The sequence below is a fragment of the Siniperca chuatsi genome, linkage group LG15 (genome assembly GCF_020085105.1).
Source record: "Siniperca chuatsi isolate FFG_IHB_CAS linkage group LG15, ASM2008510v1, whole genome shotgun sequence".
NCBI lineage: Eukaryota > Metazoa > Chordata > Actinopteri > Centrarchiformes > Sinipercidae > Siniperca > Siniperca chuatsi.
Window position 1 is genome coordinate 10,177,011 of NC_058056.1, and position 17,862 is coordinate 10,194,872.

The following is a 17,862-nucleotide window of genomic DNA, read 5'->3' on the forward strand; positions in this document are numbered from 1 at the left end:
CCCTGAGTGTATTGAATTGAGAAAAGGTGCATTTTATTGATGGTGAGTTAAACGTTTTCATTTGAAAGACAAAGACTGGGCTATTTCTTTCAAAAACTACAATTAAAGTACTTTAAAATGAAAGTATCATAAGTACTCATTCTGTAGTACTCATTCCAGCCCCTGTGCAGAAAAATTATAATATTTAGATTGTAATACTGATGCATCAGTGAGTAAGAAGCATTTTACTGGTGTAGCTGGTCAAGGTGGAGCCAGTTTTCAACAACTTTATATACAGTTAGGTAGTTTAGTCAAGTGGTTCCTAATCTGGTGGTCAGCCCCCCTCCAAAGGGTCTAAGGATAAATCTGAGGGGTCGTGAAATGATTAATGAAAAAAACTAATTGAGATCACATTTGTATTCATTTTTAAAAAACTATTGCGTTATCTTGCTTTTGTATTAAATATTGGATAATTTTACCTCTGGGCATCAAACAGTTATTTAAATTAAACCATCTGTGAAGTTTAGAGGGGAAATCTTTCTTTTGTGGAACTGCTGACAACTCATTGTTATCTGACGTCATAGACACTGCTTTTTGGTAAGAGGTCACAAACCAAAAACATTGGAAACCACTGGTTAAGAATGCGTAGTATTTTATAGGCTTATCATTTTTTTTTTTTCTAAATGTAAAAGTTTCATCTGAAAAGTAACTAATAAATATAGGTGTAAATTAAAAGTAGTGGAATAAAAAGTACAATATTTCCCTCTGAAATGTACTCAAGTAGAAGTATAAAGTTGCATAAAATGGAAATGGAAATACTCACGTAAAGTGAAAGTACTTCAAAATTGTCCTTAAGTACAATATTTGTGTAAATGTACTTAGTTACTTTCCACCACTGCTCTAGAGAATTGGAGAACATCAAAGTGGCACCACTACCAAACCCGTCCCATAATTTATTCAATTTGAAATGAGGTGTCAGATACAAATACATGCCTGGTATGTTTGAAAATGAATGTACTCTTTAAAAAGACCATTTACATTTAGCAGACAGAAATAAAAACATAGTTGGAGTCGTCCCCCAACAGCCATTATGCTGCTCAATTGATTCAAAGGGCTTTTATAAGCCCTTGGCTCCGCTCTGCACCTTTTATAAAATGTAAGCAGAATATTAAAGATGCATGAGATAAATGTGCTCATTGTCTCCTCTGGTGACTGCTACATCTCAACTCATCATGCTAACACAGTAATTAGCTGCTGGGTTTGGAAATGTCACCATCCTCTTCATCATTTTTAGTATAATATATACTCTAATGCCTTCAAGGATCTGGAATTGGGGCCTGAGACTCTCATGAGTTACTGGATACATAAAGTTCTACGAGGGGCAAATTATAGAAGAAAACTATAGAAATGAAAATAAAAATAAAGTGTTTTAGGGTCATTAAGAGCTAAAACAAAGTTTGAATACACAAGTGCATTCCAGTGATCATTAAAACTAACACAGACAGCCCTGGTGGAGAAAAAATAACATACAAATTCATATGATCAAAATTGTTCAATATGTTTCCTATTTTCTTGTCTGAACATCAAAATGGACAAAAGTGACCACCAATTGTGATGTGCTGACACAATATGTAATCAAGATTTGAGAGAGAATCAGCCATCAGAGCAGCAAGAGCCCAAAACCCAAACAGTCTGTACCCACTCACTGTTGTTTAAAAGTTTCTCCATATACTTGTGTATATAAACACTCCAACGCTAGAATATGATTTGGCTTTGAGGGGACTGGCACAAATGGCCTTGGTGACTTACATCATGCTTGGAAGTCTAATCACAGACACTCTTGTCATATCAAGCAGAAAAAGTCCATTTCATAGCGAGCTACGTCTCAAAAAAAAAAAGGAGGGAAGGGTAAACAAGCCCGGCGTTCCACAGCCACCGCAGAATTCATCATTCATACAAAAAAATACCCCGAGCCCCAAAGTAGAGCTAATTTAATCCGAGAGGAATAAAACTCCATTTCATAGAAGTCGTCCATTCAGAACACTCATATTTCCACTGAGCAGAAACCCCCGGCTGAAATTCGAGCAGACACTTTTCGGAAGGAATGCATTCGGTGGGTTGAGGGCCAAAGCTTGCCCTGTAATTTGTGAATGTACAGAAATGTGTGACCGCCACAGCTCCTCTAAAGATAGAAATCTTTGTCTTATGTCATCGCCGAACCTCAAACTATTTCTAATTGCCCCCATAGCCCCCTTTTCCAAATGAATAGCTACCCATCCAAAGGCTTATGTGTGCATGTCTGAAAATAGCCCGGGAGTTTACACAGGCTAATAGATCATATTCAGTAAAAAAAAAAAAAAAAAAAAAAAAAAAAAACTTTAAAGGGATCTCCACGTATCTGAGACTGTCCCCACCTTCAAAGAGACTTTTAAGTGGCACTGAAAGCAGTGTGGGTGGCATTTAGTGGCAGGTATAAGTTTACAGACCCCAAAGGCTTCCACTGGTTTCTCTGCTAATGGGGCTCATACTCATATTAGTCTTTACAATCTGTGTCATTACACATAAAACCTAAAGTAAGTTGGGTTCCTTTGGTTTAATACTCACAGAAGAGGAAGTGCTTCTTTGTAAGGACTCCAAGGAACTTTATCATTAGTTAAACTTCATTTTGTACATTTTTTCCCATTTAGAACTGTTTGACCGTGGTGATGCTTCATGGTGTCTTTATGGCCAACAAACCATTCTGTGACACCACAGGGAACCCTTTTTTGTTCTGAGCATTCATTATGATTCAGGTCAGGAATACAGTGATGAAGGCAACCTCTCAGTCACAGGTTTTCACAGAGCGACCATCAGTAAACAGTGGTGTGATTTCTTGATTTATATCTGAAGGATCCATTTTCTTTTTATCCTTGAATGGTAAGAATCATATATGCTGAGGCCTATTTGAGGTGGGTCCGGGGTTTCACATATCCTCCACGAGTTCTGTCTTGATTTCAGGCTCAACCCACCCGGATCATTAAAAATCGTTCAGGGGCACGGCGGCCTGTCCTCAATGCCTGTGCGGCTGAAACTGTAGAAACTGCATGTTGAAATGCAGAGGTCTAAATGTGACAGGCGCCCGGAGCGCACATTAGGGCTGAGCAGAGTATAGCTGGGGCGTGTGGTCACATATTAATAATGAACTAGGGCAAGAGGACGACTAAAATATCACCAGCATTGTCATTGTCCCAGTCGAGCTGTATACTCAAAATAGAGGCCGCATGATAGGCGATCTGATCAGAGGTGATTTTTTGCAGTTAGGATGGTGGGGATTTAGCTGCTGCTGTTATATGGAGTGATTTGAGCTCAGCAGTGGAATAAGCTTCTGTGATTTGGTGTTCACCTAAAATTTCAAGTAAAAAAACACCAAAATCAAAACACATTAGGTCACATACCATAAGGTCTTTCCCCAGGACCTTTATAAAGGAAGATTTCTGTTGTTGTCTACGCTGAATTCATAGGATGATGGTAATGATTTTATCATCATAATTTAAATATTCTTCTGTGTCTGACTGGTATCATTTCTGAAGTAAAATAATGTTTTGTTTTGTTTTTAAATGTTGGTAACCCCTTTGAGTCACCACACCCAATTGAACCACTGTCCTAGATCACCAAAATAACAAGCAACCACAAACAAGGAGTGTCAGAGTGTTACACAAGCTGATAGGTTAATATTTCTGTGACCCCAATTGATACACTAAAAAAATTATAAAGAAGAAGATGACATTTAAAAAATGAAAAGAGACACACAGAGAGATGTTTTTAACGTGGATTTGATTTATAGAACTAACGTAAACAATGAAAACACTTTCTCAGAGCAGATCATTCAGACACAGGTACAGGCCTACTATATAAACTTAGATTCTTTTTCTACTTTGCCTATATAAGTGTAAATACGTGCTGCATTGACACACCACCACTGATATTGTGAGGTTTGTGGCAGGGTTTGATCCCACATAAAACGCAATTGTGAAAATAAGCTTTAATTGGCCATTTCTGTAATTAGGAATTGTCTACGTTTGGTGTTTAACTTTTTCAGTCCTTCCTCTGCACCTCTCTCTGACTGTGGCTCTGACTGAGTGTGATAGGGAGAAATGAAGGGAGAATCTGAAGCCACTCCGATGACTCCTCTGCACTTCATTTATTCTCATGCAAGTAAACAACTTAAAAAACCGCCACACACACACACACACACACACACACACACACACACACACACACACACACACACACACACACACAAAGGCACACGAAAATAAAATGTGTTATTATTCAAATGAAACATCAATTGATTGAATGCATTTTAAAATGCGCTTCAACGAAAATCCACGACGTGTTCAGTATTTCTTTTATTGACATATTTTCTGTTTGCGTGATTTAATTTAAATCAATTTAAATCGTTATTTTATAATGTTTTTGGTCCATTTTTATTTGTTTAAAAAAGCTGCCAGGAATTTCTAAATTAATTTAAAAGACATTCAAGTCGCCAAATCTTTCAGAATAATGTTTACTGTCCTAGTTAATAATAAACTCTGTCAGTGCTCACTAGACCCAACAAGGTAAACTTCTATACAGCATTTTAAGCGACGTTTGAGAATTTGCTTATGCATTTACAGTAAAAAAAAAAAAAACACAAAACAGTGAACCAATGAATTCTCTAAATGTCGTATTTAGAGACGGAGAAGTTAACTCTAATCCATCACATGGCTTCGGTGTGTGGTTATTAAACGAATAAATGTCAGTGCTTTTAGAATTATTTTATTTCTCAGCAATAATAAAGATTATTGTGATTCAGGCAGAAAAATCAAATGTGGATTTAAAAAGAAATGTCAGCGGTGTTTCTTTCCACGACACAAAAACCTCACAAATGGTATTCGTTTAACTGATTTGGCTAAAGTCGATATTAATTCAGATTTCCGACAATCTCAGAGCGCAGATAAAAGTTTCCTTTTCCCCTGCAGATGTGAAATGTCTGCCTCAGACTGTCTGAGCTGACAGCGATTGAAAAGGCAAATGCGCCAACTAGTGTCAGAAAGCAGCATGGCGGAGGGTTTGCAGGGTGTGCCGTCATTTGATGTAACCCTCAACATTTCATGTTTCTAATGAATTCAGCCTCTGGCACGCGCGCGCGCGCACACACACACACACTGATTACTCTGTTGTGTCGTTTGATGTGGAAGAAACACATTTGCCTGTTTTCTTAAATTCTCTTTATTAATTCAGTTCAGTCAATTACAGTGATACGGATCTGTCTTACACCCATAATTTCACTTTATGAAAATTGTATTCAGGCCTACCTGGAGAGAAGGTGTGAAGCCGCCAGATCTAATAGCTTTTCAAAATGAATAAATTGGAGTAAAACAAAAGGCCTCTGCAGTCTAAACCATTCTTTAGATAAATTAGAAACAACGCAAGCAAAAATAGGTCCGAGAAGGTGCTGTGACAAACCAGCGTGACGGAGATAAAGGTGCAGATCTTTCAGTTTATGTATTATTTAATCGATTAAAGTGGCTCCCTGCAAGGCTAATAATTCACAACAACACAGAGGTTGCTTTGCACTGAACCAGAATCAATAATTTTACATGTTTAAATCCATCACATGCAATGTTTTACACATTTAAAGAGTCGCTTGTGGTTACTGCCTATCATTTAAAACCAATGTATGTCCAAATAATTATTTTTTATGCAATTCTGTAAAAACCATGTGTCCCTTCTTCTTCAAAAAATAAATAAATAAATAAATAAAAATCCTTATAACTCACGCTGTCTCCTAATTTCTCTCTGCATCATGTTAACGTCTGCCTATGTGCTGTATAAAAACACAAGCAGAGAGAGAAGCACAGATAGGTATCAATAATTCAGCTCGTGTGTAACAACAGTGTAGGGCTGAAGGAGCAGCGGAGAGTTTGATTGGTCTGGTGAAAGCCCAGCCCAGCAGATTCATTGGTGGAAATCATCTCCACACTCCCAACCACTAAACACTAAAATGACTCGGGTAAAATAATATCGCGGCACTCTGCACTCCGTTCAGCCTCGCGGCTCCTTCTCGCGCCCTATAACCCTGCGCTAAAGGATAACTTTAAAGGAAATTCAACAGGAGCGACAGGACAGTTCCTCTTATACCAGAATAACGTTGTGTTTTTGTTGGGTTTTTTTTTTGTGTGGGGAAGATCCAACGAGGATAAAGTTGCAAGAACTTTTAAGGACACTGATGTACTTCAACTTCAGCTTGACTGTAGATATTCGGGTTTGATCAATTCAATTTTACGGTTGTGGTTTTTTTTCCAGCGGAGTCTGGTGAGAGGCGTCTGGCAAAGTCTGGCTGTGTCGCCGAGATCATTTAAAAAAATAAACTTTAAGCCGAGAAGCCAGTCAGCTGGATTGTCTAACTTTTTGCATCACGGCTGGATTACTTTATTACTGCGAACAGACTGTCACTGATCGGCAGTAACTTATTTAGGGGATTCGCTGACTGATTTGAGATTTTAAAGTGAGAGCTCAAGTAGTTTGTTGATATATTGTGTAAGCTACACGCGGCTGAAACTGTCCATCAAGTGTGCGACAGATAAGAGCGCCGATATCAGACAAGTTCAGCAATGTGAGAGACTTTGGAGACTTTGTACGTTTTTGCTGAAGTAGGTGAAAAACAGAGCAACCCTGATGTTCCTCAGGCTGGCACATCCTGTGCAGATGATCTAGCACACAGTCATCGCAGTTGATTGTTTCTGTTAAGGCAGCGAGGCTCTCTTCTCTCAGACTTAGCGCGCTCTCGCCTCCATCCTTTGCGCTCACACGGTGAACTCCTGAGACCATCCGCGTCTGGAGGCGGGGGGGCGGGAGAGACTAAGAAACTGTTTTTCTCCCAGAGAGTCCTGCTCTTCTAACACAACCCAGTCGGGTGGCACTGACCCAAGCTGTTGTGATGCATATTCCCGTAGAGCCGCCCACCACCAGACGGTTCACGCCGCCCTCCACGTCCTTCCCCTGCAGTAAGATTGTAGACGGCAACGGGGCCATGGCCACCCCTGGGCCCCTCAGGTCAAGACCGGACACCAGGAACGTGGTGGACGTCCTGGCGGATCACGCCGGCGAGCTGGTCCGGACTGACAGCCCCAACTTCCTCTGCTCTGTCCTCCCGTCTCACTGGAGGTGCAACAAGACGCTCCCCGTGGCTTTCAAGGCAAGACGCATGGCTTCGAATGATCATTTATTATATTTTAATTTTAATGACGCACACTGTGGTTTTCTAACTGTGGGAAATGCATGAGAAAATAGGCCTACTTAAAATATTGATTTAAAACCAACCAGATAGGCTACATTTTACACAAGAGTTAATTTAATTCCATTAACTTATAAATAATAGAGAATTTTTGTAATTTGCATTTGAGTAGGATTTTATTATTAAAACGTATAGATACGCTCTGCTTTTATTGGCTTTAAACAGCACCATCCAGAATAATAACATCCGAAATCGGGACAGAAATTATTACAGATAAGAGGACTGAAATTACAAGAGGTCTGAGCAAACAGATCTGAATTGTTATTATTATATTTTTATGTATTATATATGATGTTGATGCTTTATAGGTAGGCTAAATATTTGTGGCTTGTGTCAATATGAAGCCTTGCATTGTCTAAATCATGTATTTGGATCAGATCGGATGAGAATACAAAGGAAATAAATAACAGTGATAGAGTAGGTAATTCTATATATAATATAATTTCTATGTACATGCCATTAGTCTATATTGGAGGGTGTCTACCTATACAATTTATGTAATGGTTTATTGTTGACATGGTGGTGGAATTGTGGAGATAATCGTGCTTAATATTATGGGAGCCGGATGCGGTTTTACGCGCGCAGTGTGTACATTTGGTTTGGAGACCCAGAGTGACCGCCCGCTTTCTCCTGTGCAGGTCGTGGCTCTCGGTGATGTCCCCGACGGGACTCTGGTCACCGTGATGGCCGGGAACGACGAGAACTACTCGGCCGAGCTGAGGAACGCCTCCGCCGTGATGAAGAACCAGGTGGCCCGCTTCAACGACCTGCGCTTCGTGGGCAGGAGCGGACGAGGTGAGCTGACATTTTCTCTCTCTCTCTCTCTCTCTCTCTCTCTCTCTCTCTCTCTCTCTCTCTCACACACACACACACACACACACACACACACACACACACACACACACACACACACAGCCTGCTCACATACAGTGAGAATGAATGACTGCTAATGCCATTTGCAGCAACATTTGGAAAAGCGCTTATATTAATATAAAGGATTATATTTCGGGGTCTAAGTGGAGTAACGAATGACATCTGACAGCATGTTATTATTTTTTAGTGAATGTGAAAAATGATTAAACGTCTAGGTCACCAAATATATTGCACAGACGCACACATAGGAAACGCTGATCCATGATGCTCCTTAAAATATAGGCCTAGCTTTAAAAATATTTTTATGCCAATTTTGGCCTGATCTCTGTTGTCTATTACAAAGATAAAAAACTGCAAATCTGGAGTCATTTAGGTATGGGTACGGCGAGTGCCAACTGACAATGGCATCATCCGAAACATCTGGCCTGCGGCACGGTGAACAGTTGCGATGTGACTGTAATTTTCTTAATCCAAGGGAATACAAATAATTATCCACGTGGAGTAAATCTGAGGGATGGATGAGAAACCACCTTGCAATTCGTGTCCCGGGGGCAGTTTGTCAAACAATCCCCGCAACCAAAAAGCGTAGAGCCTAATACATAGTATTTATCATGGATATTGTGTTTAATTGCTGTAATAAAATAAAAATAAAAATCATACATCAACAGGCTGTTTGCAGGATGGGCTGTTCTGGTTAATGCATAATGCCTGATGAGCAACATTGTTGTGTTTTTGATTGAGTAAATCACAACCTCTCGGTTTTCAGGCATTAATAATGAAATGACCTGAAGTAAAAATATTTTTAAAAGCCTGATTGTTCACAAAAATCTTCAACTAGAGGAGGAGTTTCTCTCATTTCCATCCGAGCCTTTTCGGGCTTTTATAGGCCTATTTCCATTTAATGTTAAAATAGCTGTGGTTTGATGAATGGGAAATGGGCCTCGTCTCCAAATTAAAAAGTAGCCTATACTTTAAATTTCTGTAGTCAATTACCCCACCCGAGGATTCTTCTTCTTTCGTCCCACGCAGTCTCTTTTTAACAAGAGATGCCTTTCTCAGTGCCGGGGACGAGCACCGGACCCGCTGCATGATACAGCCTTCCTCCCTCTGCACGGACTTTGATGCAGATGGGAGCAAGATCCTGCCTTGTTGAACAATAAAACTAGCGCTCTAAGCCCTTTTGGACAATCTGGAACACATTCTCTCAATAATCTAAATCATACCCGCAGTCAGGCCATCAAAAGTGGTGGTCTCTGCCCCCCCCTCATTCAAAGGCTGCACCGGGACAAAAGCCGGTGATGATTGGAAGTTGAACAAGCGAGGTATTGTTGCAAACAAATGATGGTTTGCAGATCATTCGAAAAGGCCATTTATAAAGTGAAGTGACACGTCTTTCATAAATCTCATGGGCATGTTGCTGTGCTGCAGGAAAGAGCTTCACTCTGACCATCACCGTGTTCACCGGACCGCCACAAGTGGCCACCTACCATCGCGCCATCAAAGTCACCGTGGATGGACCCCGGGAACCGCGCAGTGAGTACTCGCACGCGGGCATACACGCACGCGCACATAGACACCCACACACACACTCTCACGCGCACCAACACTACTATTGTGGTTGCTCAGATGCATTGTGGTGTGATGTGAATGTTGCAGAGCCACCCAGTTAGAAGCAACTAATCCTGGTTCTGAAAGTGGTGGGTGTCAGTATCTCTACATGCCATAAGAACTGCGTGAGTACGCAGATGATATATGAAAATCGAAAAATACTGTGAGCATGTCTGATACGTGTACTTGTGTGCGTGTGTGTGTGTGTGCATCACATTGTGGAGGTAAAAATCTGTTCTTGGTTTTGGGGTTAAGATTAGAATTAAGACTAGGTTAAAGTTGGGGTTAGGCATGTAGTGGTTATGGTAAGCCTCTAGAGAATGAATGTAGGGTAGTACATTGTCCTCACAAGTATAGTAGTGCAGGTTTGTGTGTGTGTGTGTGTGTGTGTGTGTGTGTGTGTGTGTGTGTGTGTGTGTGTGTGTGTGCAGCAGGGGCACAGGGAGGGGCCCAGTCAGAGGAAACTGTAAAGCATATTAAGGCATAACCCAAGACCACTAAGAGGAGCTGAGTGAGTCTCCAAGCCGCAGGTGGCTCAGCTCAGTCGACCCCCCCTCCCTCCTCCTCTTCCCCAGCCATCCCTCACTCCTACCTTCCCCAGAGCTGGTCAGAGTGGCCGTACCTGACCGACCACATAAGTGGCTCGTTGATTTAACACAGGGCAGACTCTGGCCACTGTTCGCCCTGGCAAGGAGGCACAGCGTGCTAAAGCTGTTAGCGCCACCGTCCAGCCGCAGCTACATTCTCATGTGGTTTAATGCTGCTGGTGTGAGGGGAGTAGTGTTACTCAGATGAGTCAGGGGCTGAGGCCTGGTGGCATTTGTGCACACATGTATGAGTTTTTCGTGAGCTCAAGATGGGATAGACGAGATGGGCAGGATTTCATGATCTACCTATGGATGCATCAGCTTTATAATGGTTCTAGATTGCAGGGTTTTAGAGGTCTCTGAACGGGCGGAGAGCTGAGGCTTGTGCTCATGTCTGTGGAGGGGGATATTTGGGACAGGGTGGATTTAGCCCAGTCAAAACAGACCACAGCCGGGGAAGAGAGAGTGGAAGCATATGCTAAATGAGGGGGGATATGGCTGGCAGAGAGGGAGCCAAGGGGCACAGAGAGAGGGGCATCACCCCTCCCCCCCACCTGAAAGGCTGGACGCTATTTGTGGAGGCATGAAAGGGAACAGTGACTGCAAAGGAGGGAGGGACTAGATAATAATAAACACTGTATGTGTATGTGCGATCGTCTTTTGTTAAAAGAACGTGTCTGTGCATAAATGTGTTCTCATGTGCATCTGCGAGCGTCTCCGCTTGAAATAACTACATTAAGGTTGTCTCCTGTCTGTCTGTCAACGTGTTACGGCTCCAGATGAGGCGTCAGAGTGGCCGTGCTACTTTTACACCGGCGCTGGGTGCTATAAAGTGACACTGTTTAATATAGGGCAAGAGGAATTTAGGGCTCCATTAAAGTCCGTTACACGGTGCTGAGAGGGAATTCATAGACAGAAAATAAACCTCTGCAAAGGCTGATTACAAAAAAATGCATTTGCAATATGATTTCAATATGTACAAACTAGAACCTCCTTCAGCGTAAGCCTCTGGAACTAGAGATCGTTTGATTTGTGCAAATGTTAAGATGGCTGAACTACTGAGTCAAAGCTGATCTGAAATGTGAATAATACTTCCAGTTATTCTGCAGTAAAACAGATCCAGCATCAACCAGGAAATTGAAACAGCTGATCACAGTTAATAGAATAAGCATTTTGAAATGCAGCACATTTATATTGTTCATTATATTGGTTTGAATGAGCTGTCAGATGGGAGGCTGAGATGAGTGTTCAGTCCAGTTTAGTGTATTTAAGGACTCGTAGCCTCAAAATAGAAATCACTTGCGAGATGAGATAAAGGATCTCTCATATTTAAACAAGAAGCACATTCTAGGAGTGTGATATCAGTCATGTCTCGGTACAGTCAAAGCACAGGAACACACACTACCATTCAGACATTATTAGGGCCATAAAAATAATCAGATTCTTCTCCAGCCACAAGGCACATTATATTGGCTGTACAACGTTTAGAGCCAAAGCAGAGAGGCACTTTTGCCAACACATAAAATAAACTGCATTTTTTCATTACAAATCTCATCCTCAGAGACAGTTATACGTATATTCCAACACTGCTTTAATCCCAGTTTTTATCCACACAACGTTGTCTGTACATCTCAGCATATCATTCATAAAGTGCACACAGCCTGAAGCCAGACTTGGCCCATGGTGTGCTCACCTGTCCCCAGGCTGGCAGGCCACGGGGCCGGCCTGCACATGGCTTTACAGGCTGTTTGCATGAGGCCTGCATTTGCATGGCTGCCAGCAGAGCTGGCAGGAGTTGGCACAAGGGGGAGGAGGTTTTATTAATGTTTACTGATCCAGTCAGGAGAACCTGATGGACAGGACTGCAGCGGTGCCTCGCCTGCAGCAATGTAACAAAGAATGCCATGCCTTCTGAAAACACTTGAGCAGTAAGGTAGACGCACACAAATGGCTATAAACACACAAAGACAGAAAGTAGGCTAAATGTTCAGCTAAGTATTTTTGTCTCCCTTGCTGTTAATTTCCTCATCACACATCCGGCATTCGTCATCAAACCCCCTCCACCCCCTCCCTGATCTATCTGTCATACTTTATTATCAAACTTCTGCTGAGGCCAAACTGGAAGCACAACTGTTGCAACTGAAAACTCCACCCCCCCCACTTCTGTCTGAGCAGCAGCTTTAACAATGCGCCACATCCGACAGCAAGAGAGAGCATGCTGAGCTAAAAGGATGGAAAGCAAAAAAGGAAAGCAGATGACTTAAGTGTTGAGACCCTCCCTGTTTGTCACTGCTATCAGATGCCTCCGCACCACCTTTCACACATATAATGCACACTGCAAAGTTATTTTCACTGATTAATCCCGCAACTATATTTTTGGTGCCCTTCTCACTCCCTCACTTATACATGACATCAGCCGCTGTCTATTTTCCCAAGGGGGGGGGCTTTGTATTTCTAAAATGAATCAGTCCCCGGGGAAAAAAAAGATCAACTCATCGCAAGTCAGGCTGGGTCAGAGAGATCAAAATAGGGTTTGGAAATATTTTGAGCTTGTGAAATGATGTTCAGAAATAATTTTCAGTGTGGGGGTGTGTGTCTCCTTTTAGAGCCTGAAAAAATGATTAGCATGAAAGTTTGTGAATGCGTAGAAAAAGATTTGTTCAGACGGATATCATTTACAGAGGTGTAGAAAAGATGTAGAAAAAAAATTGAGAATGTGTAAATAAAATGTGTACATGAATGATTTCGTGAGGTAAAAAACGAGGTAAGAAAAAGTCATTTTTGTGAATATCTGAGGGCAGATTCAAAGCTGCTGTTACAAGTAACAGTTTTACAGCAGAATCTGACAGAGCAATCAGAAAGCAAATTACATTTTTTTTTACCCAGTTAGAATAGTCAAACTGTCCAGCCAGATCAGCAAATTATTCTGGTAGGTATTTATTCAATAAAAAAATAAAAATCTGTTAGACCCTTTTGTTACCACCCAGAGGTCTGTGGGTTGAGGAGGTTAGAGAAACCGAAAGGAGAGACAGTTGAGGATGTGGAAGCCTGTTGTACGGTGCCTCAAAATGGCAATTTGTCTGATGAGACTTGAAAATGATACACATGAATACACCCTAACCACAATTATACAGTGTACATGGAATGCATGCATACATTCAGATAGAGCTCATACTCCTTCCACCCATAGGCCCACAAATCCACTGAAATCACACAAGTGCTGTCGTGTTTTGTTGCCTCTATTTACTCGGCTGGGTGTGTTCACACAGCTCCAAGAGGAGAATGGCAGGCGTGGGGGGGAGTCGGGGTGGCGGGGGTGCATGTTGGAGTTGGCGGGTTGATTCTATTTGCATTTGGCACACAGACTGTACAAAGTATGCAAATAGACAAACAATGACATTTGCTGTGTTATTTTTCCTGTGATATTGCAGTCTCTCTGTAAAGTCAACAAAAAGATAGCATGTGTGTTGTTGCATATGTATTTGCGTGTGCGGGTGCTCAGTTCATACACCTGCCAGGTGCGTCCATCTCTTTAAGTCGGCCCCACGGGCCACGCCCATGCTCCACAAATCACATGAAAGGCTCACCCTCAGTGCGAATTGCTCTCTCAAAGGCAACTTTGATGTTTGAAAATGGAGATGGGTGTCTTTGAAAGAAAGGCCTACAGGTGTATCAGTGCCAGGGGAGGGGAAAAACAGTGGCACGTCTGATGCTGGGTGCTTTCCTGACTGCTAATGGCTCACCATGACTCCCAGATGTATAACCTAGAGACATAGTGGCCTACGGATGCACACAATCACACACACACACACACACACACACACACACACACACACACACACACACACACACACACACACACACATAAATAGTGTCTAGTCTCTACAATCAAACTCATGACCACCAAATTTATGATTTCATAGAGAAGATAGTCTGCCTCAATACCACTGACAGACAGATGGGAACAGATAAAGAGGAGATTTTATGTCTTCTTCAGAGAAATGACACTATGTGGCGTCTGCCGTGACTGGAGGCTGTCGACAGTGGCGTTCCTCTTCCCTGGGGTCAATCCAGACGCGTCATACTTGGCCTCAGTGATTAGAAATAGAGCAAATATTGGCCAACTGATAAATCCACTGGAATGCAGCAGTGCATATTGAATAGGTTTGGACTGATTTCAGAGAGGAACTTGTGTGTTGGGACAAAACATTCACCACATTCTGAGGTCTGAGGCTTGTGATGGGTGGCGGATGAGGACAGTTTTCTCCAGTAGTCATGCAAGATGTCTGCGTATTAGAGACAAGCAATCACACCCCACTATTAATTATTTTATAAGACATTTTTATGTGTTTTTATGTTAGATAGGAATGAATGCAGGACTGTTGCTGTCAGAGTCATTAAAGTATGATGGAACAGACATGAAAGCATCTGTAATATAATCAAATTTTTTTGTGGGAGGGTAAATAAAGGACTGAGATGGAAGCTCTTTGACCACTGTTGCCACCTTAACCACATCTAGAAGCTTTGAGGCCAACTCCCTTTGAGGGCTACACACACACACACACACAGCTGTTGGTAATCCTACTTAGGCTTTTGTACTTAGGATTTCCTGTGAAAGCAGAGCTAATTAGTCTAAATACCTCAACTAAACAGAGATATAAACAAAGAAAATACATCCATTAGTCTATTACTGGCACTTCGTCTCTTCTCCCCTCGCTGCCTCTGTTTGCTCTTCGGCATGTTGCTGCAGGGTCAATGCACACGTTTCTGCTAAAAACAGGAAAAAAGAAGAACATTGTCTAACATTTTGAAACAGCGCGATGTCTCTTCCTCAGGCCAGATGAAGACTGTCGGAGACACGCACAATAGCCTCAGGGTGAAATGCCCTTTCTTTTTCCACTCAGACAAAAATTTCCACCCTGTATTTGCTGACGCCAGATAGAACAGCAGGACGCACTAGGAACTACCGAATTATTTACAGAGGCCCCAGACAGCACTTTTAATTCATTCTGATGATGCAAGTAGAAGACGTTTTCTCAGAATCACTGACGAGCTCGGCCAACGTCGCTACTCTGCTCTCTCTCTCTCCTTCTCTGTCTCTCCACCTACTCCCTACACACTCCCCTCTAAACTAACCAGCCAAGCGTCTTTCCTGTTTACCTACCTATGAAGGGAAGTAAAATGCCCACTCTGTGTGTGCTCACTCTTCCTTATTTACACTGACCCATACAGGAGGGAGCCATTACAACCTTTCAGCCGTAATTCAATAAAAGTTCCGTTCTGCATTTAGAAAAATAAATGGTCCATGAGTGGAGGAATATTTTCTCCCCCGCTGCATTATGACAATAAACCGTTTTCTGTGTTGGGGCAGAGGGGACGGGGGTGGAGTGGGGGGTGGTTTGTGGGAAGAAGGCACCTGCTGGTTACTGGAAAAGACGCTGTGTGTACCACCACCCTGCGGTTTTGAATATTTATTTCTTCAGGCCTAAATGGTTAGGAACAGTGAGCAAATAATAGGTGTAGCGAGATCTTTCTTTTGCTTCCAGGAGCGGAGAAGGTTGTAATCCTCTGGGTAAACACAGAAGGAAGCCATGGCTCTTCAGAATAGACTGAAAACATCACAGACAAGGAGAGGTCAATTGTTGTTACCTCAACACTACTGCAACAGTCCGCTAACATGATAACCACAGAAAATGTACTGTAAGTGAAGTATGTTTATGCCCACACAGTGGAAAATTCACACATTTCACATTTCACACATTTATTTTGACCCACCTGGAATTTCAGTTGTCATTCTGTGTAACTATGCGTGTTTAGGGGCAAATGCATGCTTGTTGCACATTATTGTGTGTGAGCTAGTATGCACGGAGGTGTGAACATGTAGCCGTTTGACACATCTGCTGGCGTTGCATTGATGTATGTGACAGCAGCAGCTTGCTTTCCTTTCCCACAGCCTTGCGAGGCCCCCACCTTTCCCCCAGCACCTCGCTGCTTACAACAACCTGACTACACGCAAACATGCATCACACACAGGCACGCACAACAACCCTATTCACCATTAGAGCTAAAATAACACACTCAATGCAGCTTATTGCTTTAATATGATCTGTCACCGGAGCCAAATAGGCCTTCTGTACTTGACAAGGCCAAAGCAGCAGCAGCACTGAGAAATCTATGAAGTCTGCAGGCAAGCTGCCTGAAAAACAGCCCCACTCATATCAACCCCAACACGCCTCAACTCCCCAACTAGAAAACAGTTACACACACACACACACACACACACAGAGTATGGAATGATGGGACAAAGGAGGGATGATTGCTCTCAACGTGCTACGGGCCTTGTTGAATGTTAGAGAATCCGGGTGCATTGCGCCTTATTTTGGCACCCCTTCACTCTCTTTGCCTGCCTCAACCTGCCTCTCTGTAGGGCTGTCCTTGTGTGGCACTGCTTCTGTTCCACACACACACACACACAAACAGACACACTGAAAGAGCTTTATCCCCTTATCAGAAAAGGAAGGCTGCGCTCTTTGCTCAAACAGTCTAATGTAGCAACTTCCGCTGTGAGCAGCTTGTTTTCAGGCCTGCGAGGGGGATTTTCACACTGCTGACGTCCCCAGAGAGAGACTGATGCATCTGCTTAAGGGACCAGACGATCCCCAAGCCGTGGTCAGAGAGGGTGAACTACAAATAAAACCGTACCAAAACGTTTGCTGACCTCCTCCTGAAAGCTTAGATGGAAATAATGTTTTCACAAAACCCCACTTGCCACTGTATTCAGTGCTGTCATGTTTATGACAGAGACTTCAACTCACACTTAGTTTATGACCCAAGAAATAAATGTCTGTGCATTCAATCCATGGTAATGATATAGTCGTAAAACTTAATGCATTCATTTTGAAAGTGTTACAAGAATGTTATGTAAATGAGTCTAAAGTAGTGTAATGTCTGTGTGTGGCTAGCATCGACTCATTTTGGCCCAGACGAGACAGCCACAATCACCAGCCAAGGGTAAAACCCACATCCTTCAGGGTCAGCCTCAAAACAAGAACTTTGATTCGTCCCACTGCAAATACCCAACTGTGTGATTGGTGGCCTTGGGAAACAAAGTGCCAAATACACTGCTGCAGAGATGCTTTTTGAGCTGTGGTGCCAGTAATAGAACGAAAAGGGAAGTATAAGAAAGAGTGGCAGAAAGAAGCAGAATGGGAACGAAAATGTAGGGGGTTCAGGTCTGCTAGAGAGGAGGAAGAGGAAGACAGGTGTACAAGACTTTGCTCAACAGATGTTGAAACGTCCCCAGTGTCTGTTGAGGACAAACGGAAGTTTGCTCGCAGGCAAGTAGGCCTCCCTGAAACATATGCTCAACTGTCACCCCGCATTGCACTGTGGGGTTTCAAAGAGTTAGATAAGGATGCTGCTCTTGTGTTCACATTTTTCAACACTTAACTTCCGATAGATTAATAATTATAAACTTTATTTGTGTAGCACATTGCA

General features: G+C 42.4%; 1 protein-coding gene across 6 annotated transcripts in view; it reads left to right on the plus strand.

The window, feature by feature from the left end:
* Positions 1-17,862, plus strand: part of runx3 (RUNX family transcription factor 3) — a 51,260-nt gene that overhangs the window by 14,112 nt on the left and 19,286 nt on the right. For 3 of the 6 annotated variants that reach the window (XM_044167925.1, XM_044167927.1, XM_044167929.1), the window contains exons 1-4: positions 4,098-4,173; positions 6,957-7,198; positions 7,936-8,092; positions 9,599-9,703. In XM_044167925.1, coding sequence (XP_044023860.1) covers positions 4,113-4,173; positions 6,957-7,198; positions 7,936-8,092; positions 9,599-9,703 — 565 coding nt within the window. In that variant the 5' untranslated portion in view covers positions 4,098-4,112. Of the gene's footprint in view, positions 1-4,097; positions 4,174-6,956; positions 7,199-7,935; positions 8,093-9,598; positions 9,704-17,862 lie in introns of those variants that run through there. The other 3 variants (XM_044167931.1, XM_044167926.1, XM_044167928.1) reach the window with 1 other exon arrangement.